Source organism: Enhydra lutris, unplaced genomic scaffold (assembly GCF_002288905.1).
Source record: "Enhydra lutris kenyoni isolate GAN:26980312 unplaced genomic scaffold, ASM228890v2 scaffoldscaffold55, whole genome shotgun sequence".
Classification (NCBI taxonomy): Eukaryota; Metazoa; Chordata; class Mammalia; order Carnivora; family Mustelidae; genus Enhydra; species Enhydra lutris.
Genome location: NW_019154139.1, coordinates 8,719,926 through 8,731,475, shown reverse-complemented (window position 1 = coordinate 8,731,475; position 11,550 = coordinate 8,719,926). Strand labels below are relative to the sequence as shown.

General features: G+C 39.5%; 1 protein-coding gene across 1 annotated transcript in view; it reads right to left on the bottom strand.

Moving 5' to 3' along the window:
- Nucleotides 1–7,962, bottom strand: part of LOC111157446 (ENTH domain containing 1) — a 101,622-nt gene extending 93,660 nt beyond the window's left edge. The window contains exons 1-2 of the mRNA XM_022518848.1: nt 7,851–7,962; nt 2,592–3,094 (exon numbers count right to left, since the gene is read on the bottom strand). Of these exons, the coding sequence (XP_022374556.1) occupies nt 2,592–2,940 (349 nt within the window). The 5' untranslated portion in view covers nt 2,941–3,094; nt 7,851–7,962. The remainder of the gene's footprint in view (nt 1–2,591; nt 3,095–7,850) is intronic.
- Nucleotides 7,963–11,550: the final 3,588 nt, after the last annotated feature.

Sequence of the window (11,550 nt, the reverse complement as noted above, 5' to 3'; positions counted from 1 at the left end):
ATCAGGTCATGATCCCAGCATCCTGGGATCGAGTCCCACATCGGGCTCCTTGCTCATCAGGGAACCTGCTTCTCCCTCTGCCTCTGCCTGCCATTCTGTCTGCCTGTGCTTGCTCTCTCTCCCTCTCTCTCTCTCTGACAAATAAATAAATAAAATCTTTAAAAAAAAAAAAAAAGAATGAGGCTGGACCTCTACCTCACACTATACATGAAAATTAACTGAAAATGGATCCAAGATGTAAATGGAAAAGCCAAAACTATAAAACTTTTAGAAAAAAAACATAGGTATGAATCTTCATGACCTTAGATTTGGCAAAGATTTCTTACATATGACACTGAAAGCATAAGCACCAAAGGAAAAATTGATAAATTGAACTTCATCAAAATTTATTAAGAAAATAAAAAGACAACCTATAGAATGGGAGAAGATATTTACAAACCACCCTCTGGTAGGGGTGTTGTATCCAGAATATATAAAGAACTCTTAAAACTCAACAATTAAAAAAAAAAAAAACAGTTAAAAATGGGCAAAGGATTCCTACAGACAGTTCTCCAAAGAAGATCTATAAATGGCCAATAAGGGCATATCAAGATGCTCAACATCATTAGTCTTTAGGGAAATGTGTATTGAAACCACAATGAGATACTACTTTTCACATTCAGTAGAATGGCTATAGTCAAAAAGATGGACAATAATAAGTGTTGACAAGGATGTGGAAAAACAGGAACCTTTTTACATTGTTCGTAAGAATGTAAAATGGTGCAGCCTCTAAGGAAAACAGGTTACTGGTTCCTCAAAAAACTAAACATAGAACTGTCATTTGATCCAGCAATTCCACTCGTAAGTATACACCCAAAGGAGTTGAAAGCAGAGACTCAAACTAACACTTGGGTGATTTCATTAATTGCAGCAATATTCATAATAGACAAAAGGTGAAAACAACCCAAGAACCTACCAACTGATAAACAGATAAACAAAACGCGATATGTTTATGCAATGGAATGTCATGCAGCTATAAAAGGAATGATGTTTTGATACACCCCACAATACAGATGAACTAGAGGACATTATGGTGTGTGAAATAAACCAGACAGAATAGGGCAAATACTATATGATTCCACTTATGTGAGTGTACCCAGAATAAGCAAATGTACAGAGAAAGAAAGATTAGAGGTTAGCAGGAGAGTCATTGCTTAATGGTTATGGAGTTTGTCTAGGGTGATGAGAAGTTTTGGAAGTAGATGGTGGTGATGGTTATGCAACATTGTGAATGGAATCAATGTCACTGAACTGTACGCTTAAAATGAAAAATTTTGTTATTTACATCTTATTGCAATTTTTAAAAATTAATAATACACCTAAAGCCACAGGATCCTATACTTTAAACGGGCAAACTGTACGGCATGTTGAATTGTATCACTATAAAGCTGATTTTTAAAACAGGAAGAAAAAAAAAGAAAGGAAATCTGGGTCTATAAAAAGGATATGGGAGACTCTTAAATGCATACTGTCAAGGAAAGAAACAAGTCAGAAAAAGCTACATACTGTATGATTCCAACTAGACGATATTCTGGAAAAAGCAAAATGATAAGTACAATGAAAAGATGCATGGTTGCCAAGGGTTCCAGGCAGAGGAGAAAGAACCAAGAGGTGGAGCACAGGACATTCTCAGAGCAGCGACGTCATTCTGCTTGATACTGGAATGGTACATACATGACAAGCATTTTTCAAAACCCACAGAACTGGAAAACACAAAGGGTGAACCTCAAGGTAAACAGAGGACTTTAGTTAATGTATTAACACTGATTTCTCAGCTGTAACAAATGCACCCACTAATGCAAGACGTTAATAGGAGAAACAATAGGGAAGGGATAGGGAAGGGTATGTGGGAACTCTGCTCTTTCTGTGTAATTTTTCTATAAACCCAAAACTGCTCTTCAAAAAGTCTATTCTAAAAATGTATACTTAACACAAAGACTACACTGAATTTTATCCTCTTCTCATGATTCCTAAGACGATTCACTTTAAGCACAAATTTTAATTTTACATCAGACAAGGAGAAAGTGCTGATTCTTCCAGCATTGTAATCCCAGACACTATCAAACCATCTCAGTTCAGTACTCCACATGGCTTCCCCTCGTTCACCCCCTTCCTCCACCCCCGACAAAATTATAACCTAAATTTTTGAATTCATATAAGTACTTTCATCTAGATCATCTTTGAAGATTCTGTAGTCTTTGGAAACGCTTCCTTACATTTATGACTGAATTCCAGTCTAATTATAATTATGAATTATAGTGACATTATTATACCAAGCTGCCATGCCTCCTGTTTTATTCACTTTGTTCATTTTCTATTAGGTATCATTTTATCAGGAAGCTAGGTGTGTTAGTTTTACACATCTTTTTGGGGGAAAAAAACAAACAACTGTTCTCCAAGACCCTCAAGCGTCAACACAAAGGGAAGCTATAACTGTCCCAGAAGAAAGGTGGCTAAAAATTTTCAGGACAACTTTTCCCCAGCTCCTGGTTTAAAATGATCCCCTGCCAAACCTCTAATCTTTATTGGCACGCTGTATGCATTTCTTTTACCTTGGTCTTTTCCAGCTTCATCAATGTGTTGAAAATCTTTCAGTGTTTGAAGGTTACAGAACCCCTCTCTGCAATGCTGAATAACTTTCTTTGATCCGTTCTTGATGAGATAATCCATCAGCGTAAGGGATTTATATACATGGCGCCAGTTCTTCCCGTGATCGTTGAGTCTCTGCCATAGCATACTCATAATCTCTGACAGAGAAATTGTGTTGAAAGTCAGGTCACTGATATCTAACATTAGAGAACTAGAAGGACCCCAAGGATCATTAGAAGTTGCTTCTCTGACTTTTATTTCAGCATCTGAGTAATTTTTCACGAAATTTTTCACTTGCCTCCTGAATGCCATAGGTAAGACAAGTTTGAAGTTGAGATGGGGATGAGAGCAATGGAATAGGAGTTATGATAATTGGTTTATAAAACTCTTGAGAGGTAATTGGTCCCCAGTTCTGCTGCTCCCAAATACAAATGATTAATCTCCATTTTGATGAGACATCAATTTCCTGCAAAGCAAAGCACAAAAAAATATGTACATTAAATGCTTTTTGAAATGTCTATAAAAGACCAAGTCAGTCTGAAAAATCTAGGTTTACTTAGAAATCAGCCCCTCACTTACATCAGCCAGAATTGAGGCACCATCTAAATTCTCCTAGCAGCAATATGGGAAAATCTCTCATAAGGGATTGGTCTATATTACTTAAAGAAATATACATGGTCTTTCTAGTCCTAAAAATTTCTGCAGAAGATAGCATTCGGCCTCTTTGGCCAGGAATAAGACAATTTTAAAACATTACAGGACAGTGGGCAAGTTAGGAAAAGAAAATGGGACTTGTACTCTGACATTCCCTGCTTAAGATTTGTTGTCATGTATAAAAATGGTATGTCTTGGGGCACCTGGGTGGCTCAGTGGGTTAAAGCCTCTGCCTTTGGCTCAGGTCATGGTCTCAGGGTCCTGGGATGGAGCCCCGCCCGCATCGGGCTCTCTGCTCTGAAGGGAACCTGCTTCCTCCTCTCTCTCCGCCTGCCTCTCTGCCTACTTGTGATCTCTGTATGTCAAATAAATAAATAAAATCTTTTTTTAAAAAATGGTATGTCCTAAAGGTAATTAGGATGGTAACAACTGTGTTGGGATCATTATGTGACCCTATGGTTGATTCTTCTTAGAACTACACGTCACTAGAATCGGATCTAAATACATTCTGCTTTCTTGTTAACCTGAAAGTAGAGAGGGCTGTCAACTATTAACACAAGTACTTGCACCACAGGGAACCCGACATCTAACTCATGGTACCCTCGATGAGTATTTTAGTACCGGTAAGGTTAATAAGGTTCAAGGAAAAGGATAAATTACTTTCTTTACTGGGCCTTAGGAAAGGAACTATGCATTTAGGAGTAAAGGATGTCAGTAGTATGATTCAAATCCGGTAAAAATTTCCCTAAAAACTGGAGTGATCAGCATGTATCTGTCACATTCCAAAACAAGTACACACAAAGAGAGGCCCATTTAGGTTGATACAAAATACATTAAAACCTAAAGGAGGTCTGCAGCCCCCAAACCTTAAATGAAGTTTATGAATGATCAATTCACAGTTCACATGAAACCATTCCCTACCTTCTTTTTCACTGTTTCGCATTAAGGTGGGTTAGTTAGTTTGCAATTTCCCTGGTGATTCACCCCTGATGGTCACCAAGATAGTATACTAAATTGATTTCAAGCCCTGACAAGCATCCAGACCCAATGAAACCTCGATGATCTATAATCAGATTTTACAAGAGAAACTGCATGCACAGAAAAGAAAGACATTAAAATGGGGCGCCTGGGTGGCTCAGTGGGTTAAAGCCGCTGCCTTCGGCTCAGGTCATGATCCCAGGGTCCTGGGATCGAGCCCCACGTTGGGCTCTCTGCTCAGCAGGGAGCCTGCTTCCCTTCCTCTCTCTCTCTGCCCGCCTCTCTGCCTACTTGTGATCTCTGTCTGTCAAATAAATAAATAAAATCTTTAAAAAAAAAAAAAAAGAAAGAAAGACATTAAAATCGTAACAAATTTGTCTTGTTTTCAGTTTTGTTTCTCTGCCTTGACCTTCACAGCTCCTAGCTCAGGTCTGATTAATTTCTGTGTATGTATTTAAGAAGACATAAATTTTCAGAAGCAAACTATATGAGCTATCCTTTCTTTTTCAAAAAATAAGAGAAAGGGTAATTAACCTTTTTTTTTTTTTTTGGTAAAAGTATAACACATCCTCAAATAAGTAAGATGGAAAATGTATCAGTTTAATTAACATTTCTCAGAAAGAAACTATCGTCAACCCTAGGAAGAAAAAGAGAAGTTGTGTGTTTTCACAATTTTGATTTTCTCTGTTTGCACTTCAAACACAGGCATTTTTATCTGACTCATTCCTGCAGTGAAAACCAGACTTGTAATGTGTTTCAATAAGCCATTAAAATTTTCAGTCGTGAGTGTTTTCTTTTTCTACTGTCTTTTTTTCCCTTCCAACAAGCTCACGCGATGCAGAGATGCACTGTGACATTGGCTTAGAGAAACAAATATTGATCTGTTTCCTCACAATTCTATTAAAAAAAAAACCTGTTAGAATCATTACCTGCTGGAATTGAACAAGTCATTAAAACACTATTTTTTGTCCTTTTTTGGTGATACTACATTTTGGAGAGACAAAAATCCTAATTTTTAGGTTTTCCTATATTCTCTATCTTGCATTTTAAAAATGTTTTCTTAAATGAAACTTCTGCCCCAGGAAATTATCCAATAATAGGCTTCAATCCAATAGAGTAGTTTAAAATGGATGTGCGTAACATCATACTGAAATTAAATACCCAACCATTAAAAAAAAATTAAATTCCCAACCATTTAAAATTCCCATTTTAGTTTAAATTCCCAACCATTAAAAAAAAAAAAACCCACAAAGCAAAAAGTCTGGCTGAGTGAATTAATACCATTTACTAATGCATAGTACTTTGTGACATGACCATAGAATATGTAAGACACATTCTACTATTGTTGTCTTTTCAGATTAACAAGGAGTTCAGTTGGTGTTAGTGGTAAATTATACATTGGTCTTCTGTGTTTCAGACACCTGACTACATGCAAACGTTCAGTTTACTCATACCACTAGAAACTTGAGATTGTAATTACAGCGATGGGACATCTAAGACAAAAGTGGTGCCCAAGAGGGTAATTTTCACACCTGAATCTTGGTTGTCTGGCTACCCAAATCCATAGAATATTTAGAAACGGAGGCAAGTTAAGATATTCCATGTTGCCAATCTGGGTCACCTACTCTGAGAGGCCTTCAGTAAGCACACTAGCTACTCAGATCTTCCCAATATATTCTTTCTGCACCTGATTTATTTCCTTCATGGCACTTACCATGATCTGTACCTGTGTATTTGTTATTTGCTTTCTTCACCACCAGACCAAAAACTCCATGACAGCAGGGACCATGACCATCTTATTTACAAAGCAGTATAATCCTATTGCTTAATAAGTACCTAGAACATGGTAGGTACTCAAGAAACAGGTGCTGAGTGAATGCCCAAATGACTGACAGATTCTGCTTGGGATAAACTTGCATTGATTCAACAGCTTTGGATCAAAACCATGACATTTTAAAATTATATTCCAGCCTTGCAGTTGTCAAGTAAAATTCTAGAGTTTAAATATTTTCAGTTCAATCAATAAATATTTCTTGAGTATCTACCATTTGTATGGCTTTATGTATGATATAAGCAATTTAAAACATGATTCTGACACTCAAAAACCAGTGTTTGATTAAGGAGCTTAAATAATTCTCCCTTAAATAATTTAATTCTCCCTTAAATAATTCCAAAATAAACACATGATGAGGTAAAAAAAAAGTCTCTTGGTTTCCTTTTCAGACTTATTTCCATGTTTTGGCAAAGGCTGTTTCTTCCCCCCAGCTTTTCCTTAACTGTAACAGGAAATCATTTAAGTTATCAAATGGCATTGTGGAATTCAAACTTGGGGTTTTGTTTTTTTTTCAGACTTTTGAAGGGTCACACCGTGTCTGTACCATGTTACGTGATACCCACAGTAAGGTGTGGGGCTGCTCTGAACAAGCAAACACAATAACGTGACCGCAGCAAAAACTTGTATATATCTGGAACAAATAAAGACAAAATGCCTCATTTCAATTCGGGTCTTGCTGCCAAACGTGTTGGGGGGAAAACTGGTCTTTAAAATTCTTTGGATATCAGAATTGAAATAAGGAACTGAGGAGCTGAACTGACTTTACCCAAAGACCTAGGACAATAATAGCAGCATCTAAGAGGCTGAGTGTGAGAGGCATCTGGAAAGACGCATTTAGGGTAGAGAGCAGCTTTCCTCTTTGTACAGGTTCTGCCTGTAAACTTGAGTTTACTCAGGAGAAAATAAGCTCTGGCCAAGATTGTTGTGGGAGAATGATTATAGAGAATACCATGGCATTAGGAGGTGTTACTGTTTGGATGGGAAGATTACTGCAAGAGGCAGAGAAATCAACTTTTTGGAGCCCTCCTGTGTGTTCATTAATTCATTCCACTATTAGTTCTCTGGAGTTCACCATGTGGCAGACTCCATTCTACAAAATGGAAAAACAGGTACACAAGACACAGTCCCCATCCTCTGGAATAAAGGGCTACTCTCTTTCGAATGCTCATAATGTGCTCACACCTAGGCATTCACCTACCTCATCTCATTACTTTAATTAGGATTCCAAAGGCATGGACTTGAGGTCCTGCTCTGCCATTTCCTAATTCAGGCTCAACAACTTCGCCGAGCCTCAGTTCCCTCATCTGCAGCATAAAGAATAATCACCCCATAGAAAGAACAGCTGAGAGGAAGAAATGAGATGCTTGAGAAAGAATTTTGAACATGAAGGGTGAAGGCTCAGAGAATCAACTTCCTGTAGATAGCGCCTTTCCTTGGCCTCCATTTCTTCAGAATGACCACCGTGTACAAGGCAGGCCCCATGCCAGGTCCAGAGCCACTCAGATGAGCCCGACTACGGACTCCCCTCGGAAAGCACAGAGTTTACTTGGAGCGGAAGTCTGGGCCACACAGAAGCTTCTAGAAGGAGGGAGTGTGACACGATGGTGTCACACAATGGGGACCTTCCCTCACGCAGGTCGTAGTGACCTCGGCCCCCTCTCGCCCGCACGCAGTCAGCAACGGCACCGCCTGAGACAAGAGACAGAGACCAGACCCTTCCACGCCCATCTGAAGCCCCCAAACAGGAATCTACTACCTGAGGGGAAAGTCCTGCCACAGCGTCGTGAACTTTTCCCGCTCAAATTCAAGCTTCTCGTTCCTAGGCTGATCACCTCCTGCAGCCAGGCCCAAGCGCCCACGCCCTCCCCACTTCCGCTTCCTCACTTCCGAGCCCTCACTTCCGGCCTCTCTGGGGTCAGGTGTCCGGTGCTCCTAGGGCATCTAGCAAGGGGGACTCGAGGAGTTAAAATGACCGAGTTCTTTCGTGGGGAGGGGCGGATATCAAGTGCAATGAAGGCACATGTCTTCGTTTAACAGTCGCTGGGGCTGTGATGCTGCCCTCAGGCTCCTTTCAAAGAAAAATTTTACAATTTGTGTTACTAATGTATTTTGACGAGAGGGTGTCCACCGCTGATCTCCACCTCAAACGACAAAGAAGGTAATGGTCTTTTGCTAGGGCCGAAAAGAGTTGTGTGTGTGTGATGGGCAGTGATGGAGTGTCTCCAGGGAGGGCCTTGCGTACCACTGATGGGTCGTCGTTGAAATATTTAACTGATCTTCAGTGAGCGCCCCCTCTGTGCCAAGCACCCCACCGAGCTGTAAGGACCCAGAGATAAAGCATGAGTTTACAGGCTAGCGGAGGTGACAGGCACCCTCACGGAAGACTGTGACAAGATATGTATCTTGTAATAAGAGAGGAGAGAGCATCTAATTCTGCCAAGGAGTTTATTAAGGGCAGGTTTCAGAGAAGACTTTACATCTGTATCTTAAAGGATGACAGGGAGTTCACTGGATAGACAAAGTGGAAGAGGCCATTAGAGGCAAAGGACACATCATGTGTAAAGGCTTGAAAGCTGAGAGAGCCTATTATCTTGGTAAAACTACAAGTACTGTAGTTACTATGGCTGTCTCAAAAGCTATTAGTGGAACAGCAGAGGGAGATGAAGTGGCAGAGGAAATTCAGATCATGAAAGACCTTGTCTGTGCTGCTAGGGGACTTTATCTGGTAGGCATTGAAAATATAATCAAACCCATGTTTTAAAAGCACTTTATCTGGTAGGCATTGAAAATATAATCAAACCCATGTTTTATAATCAAACCCATGTTTTAAAAGGCTGGCTGTGTGGACTGTGTCACTATTCCACCAGGGTGGAGGGAAAAGACTTAGACAATAGAAAAACTCTTCATAGATGAAAGTAACATTTGTTTTTAGCTCCTACGACTTCAATCATAATAATTATTATAATAGATATCATGATCGATACTGAAGTGCAGTTAGGTAATTATGATATAAAATGGTGGAAGATATGAAAGAAGTTGGTGTGTTTGAAATACTACTTAACTGGCTATCATATAGTGTAGTGGGCATAGTAGCCAGAGGGAAACTAAAAAGGGTGGCCTGGAAACAGATTGTTCAGGGCCTTGAATGCCGCGCTAAGGTGTTATTCTATAAAATAGTGGGGGACAAACAACAAATATTTTGTTTATATAGTGAGTTATAGTTTATAAAGATTTTTTCGAGTCATAGCTTATGTAAATTTCAAAGGAACTCTGAAAAGTAGGTATAATTATTCCATTTTACAAATGAGGAAGCTGATTTGTGGGAACATGCATTCATTCTACATTATTGAGCACCTGCTAAGTGCCAGGCACTATGCTGAGCTATGGGAATACAAAGAAGTAATAGTCTAATTAAAAAGACAAAAATAAATTAGCAATTATAATAATGCTTTGGGAGTAAAAAGAGGATTTGCCCAAATCTACATAATTAGAGAAGTCTTCCTGGAAGAGGTGAACTTGGGCTGAGTTTGAAGGAACAAATAGGTTACATGAATTGCTCAGAAACATTCAACTAGCAAGCGATTTAGCTAGAACTTGACCCAAATTTGCAGTGTCCAGTTCTGTGCCCTTTCCTCTACCCTAAGGACTAATTTTTGGTTCTTAATGTTGAGCTCCACCAATGTTCTTTTTTTTTTTTTTTTAAGTATTTTATTTTTAAGTACTCTCTACGCCCAATGTGGGGCTCAAACTCATAACTCCAAGATCAAGAGCTGCACGTTCCACCAACTGAGCCATCCAGGCACCCCTCCGTTGACATTCTCAGTCACAAATCATAACTTGTTACATTTTGAAAACATTGGAGATCCATTTTTTTTCCTTTTTAAACCCATTCATTGCCTCCTTTTAGAATGAATCTTTGGGTGTATCTGAAAGGATGTTGACTAGGCTCAGCAAAACTGTAAAGTGTTACCTACCTAGTGGAATTAACTTCATTAAAGTAACATGAAAGGTCCTTCTTCTCTGCTTTCTTCCATTTGGGGGCACCATAATTTAGTTGCACTCTCTAAATACGGGCATGGTTTTACAATAATAACTTGGTGTGTTGTTTTTTTTTTTTTTCCCGTGAACTCAGAGTTTGATTAAAGTGAACAGAGTTTTCTTCACTTGGTTTCCAGGAAACCATTGCTCCTTCTCATCTCCTTGGCTGGTTTCTTCCATTTCTCTGACCTCTCAACTTTGAAGGGGTCTGTTCTCTATCAGTATTCATTCCCTGGGTGGTTTCATCCAGTTTCATTACTTTAAATAACCTTTTCTCTCAACAGCTCTCAAGTTTTTATCTCTAGCCCTAAACTCTCCTGACCTCCAGACTCATATCTATCTTGACATCCCCAGTGGTATGGCTCATAGAAATCTCAAACTTAATACGCCACAAACCAAGCTTCTGATCTTTCAAGCTTGTTCCCCTGTCTCAGTAAGGACACATCCTTGCTTCTGGTTTCTCAGGCCATGAGCTTTGTAGTCATCGTTGGTGCCACTCTTTGGCTCTCAGACTTCACATCATATAATCAGCTCACCTTTAATGCAGGGTGGCCACCAATGCAGTTGATAGGTGATAAATGGTTTATTGATCCCACATTCTAATTCATGAAAAAATAATAATATTTGTGCTTCCAGACTCTCTGGTCACCCCATATATTCAGAATGTAGTCATTTCCCATCACCTCCACTTTCCACCACCTGTCCTAAGGTGTGCCTTCTCTTGTGAGGACTACTGCAGTAGCCTTCTAACTGGTCTCCCTGCTTCTACCCTTGCTCCCTTACAATTTAATCTCAATACAGTAATGAGAGCTGTTCTAAAACCTAACCCCAAATTAGACCATGTTCAAAATCTTCCATTGGCTCTCATCTTAACTCAGAATGAAATCAAAGACCTTGCCATGGCCAACAAGGCCCTATGTGTTCCAGGCTCTGTTCCCTCTCTGACCTCCATCATGACTGCCCCCCCTCCTTACTCATTGCATCAAGCTTGCTTCCACCATAAGGCTTTGTACTTGCTGGTCCCTGTACCTGCCTACTCTTTCCCTAGAGAGCCATCAAGCTGGCTGCCTCACTTTGTTCTGGACTTAGCTCAAATATCCTTTGATCTCCCAATAAAATTGCCACCCTCCACCTGGGCTACACTTTCTCTAACTCTTTCCTCATTTTATGATTCTCTGTAGTAGCACAACTATCTGACATACATAATTATTTCCCTCTCTGCCAGAAGATAAGATCCAGGAGGGCAAGGACTATATTTTGTTCACTGCTCTATTCCCAGCCCCTCAGGACAGGCCTAACAGACTAGGTATTCAAACAGTATTTACTGAATGAATGAAACAAGAATGTCTGAATCTGTACTATTGAATGAAAAGTACACATTTTACCATAAAGGTAAATTAAACATAATTATGTACAAG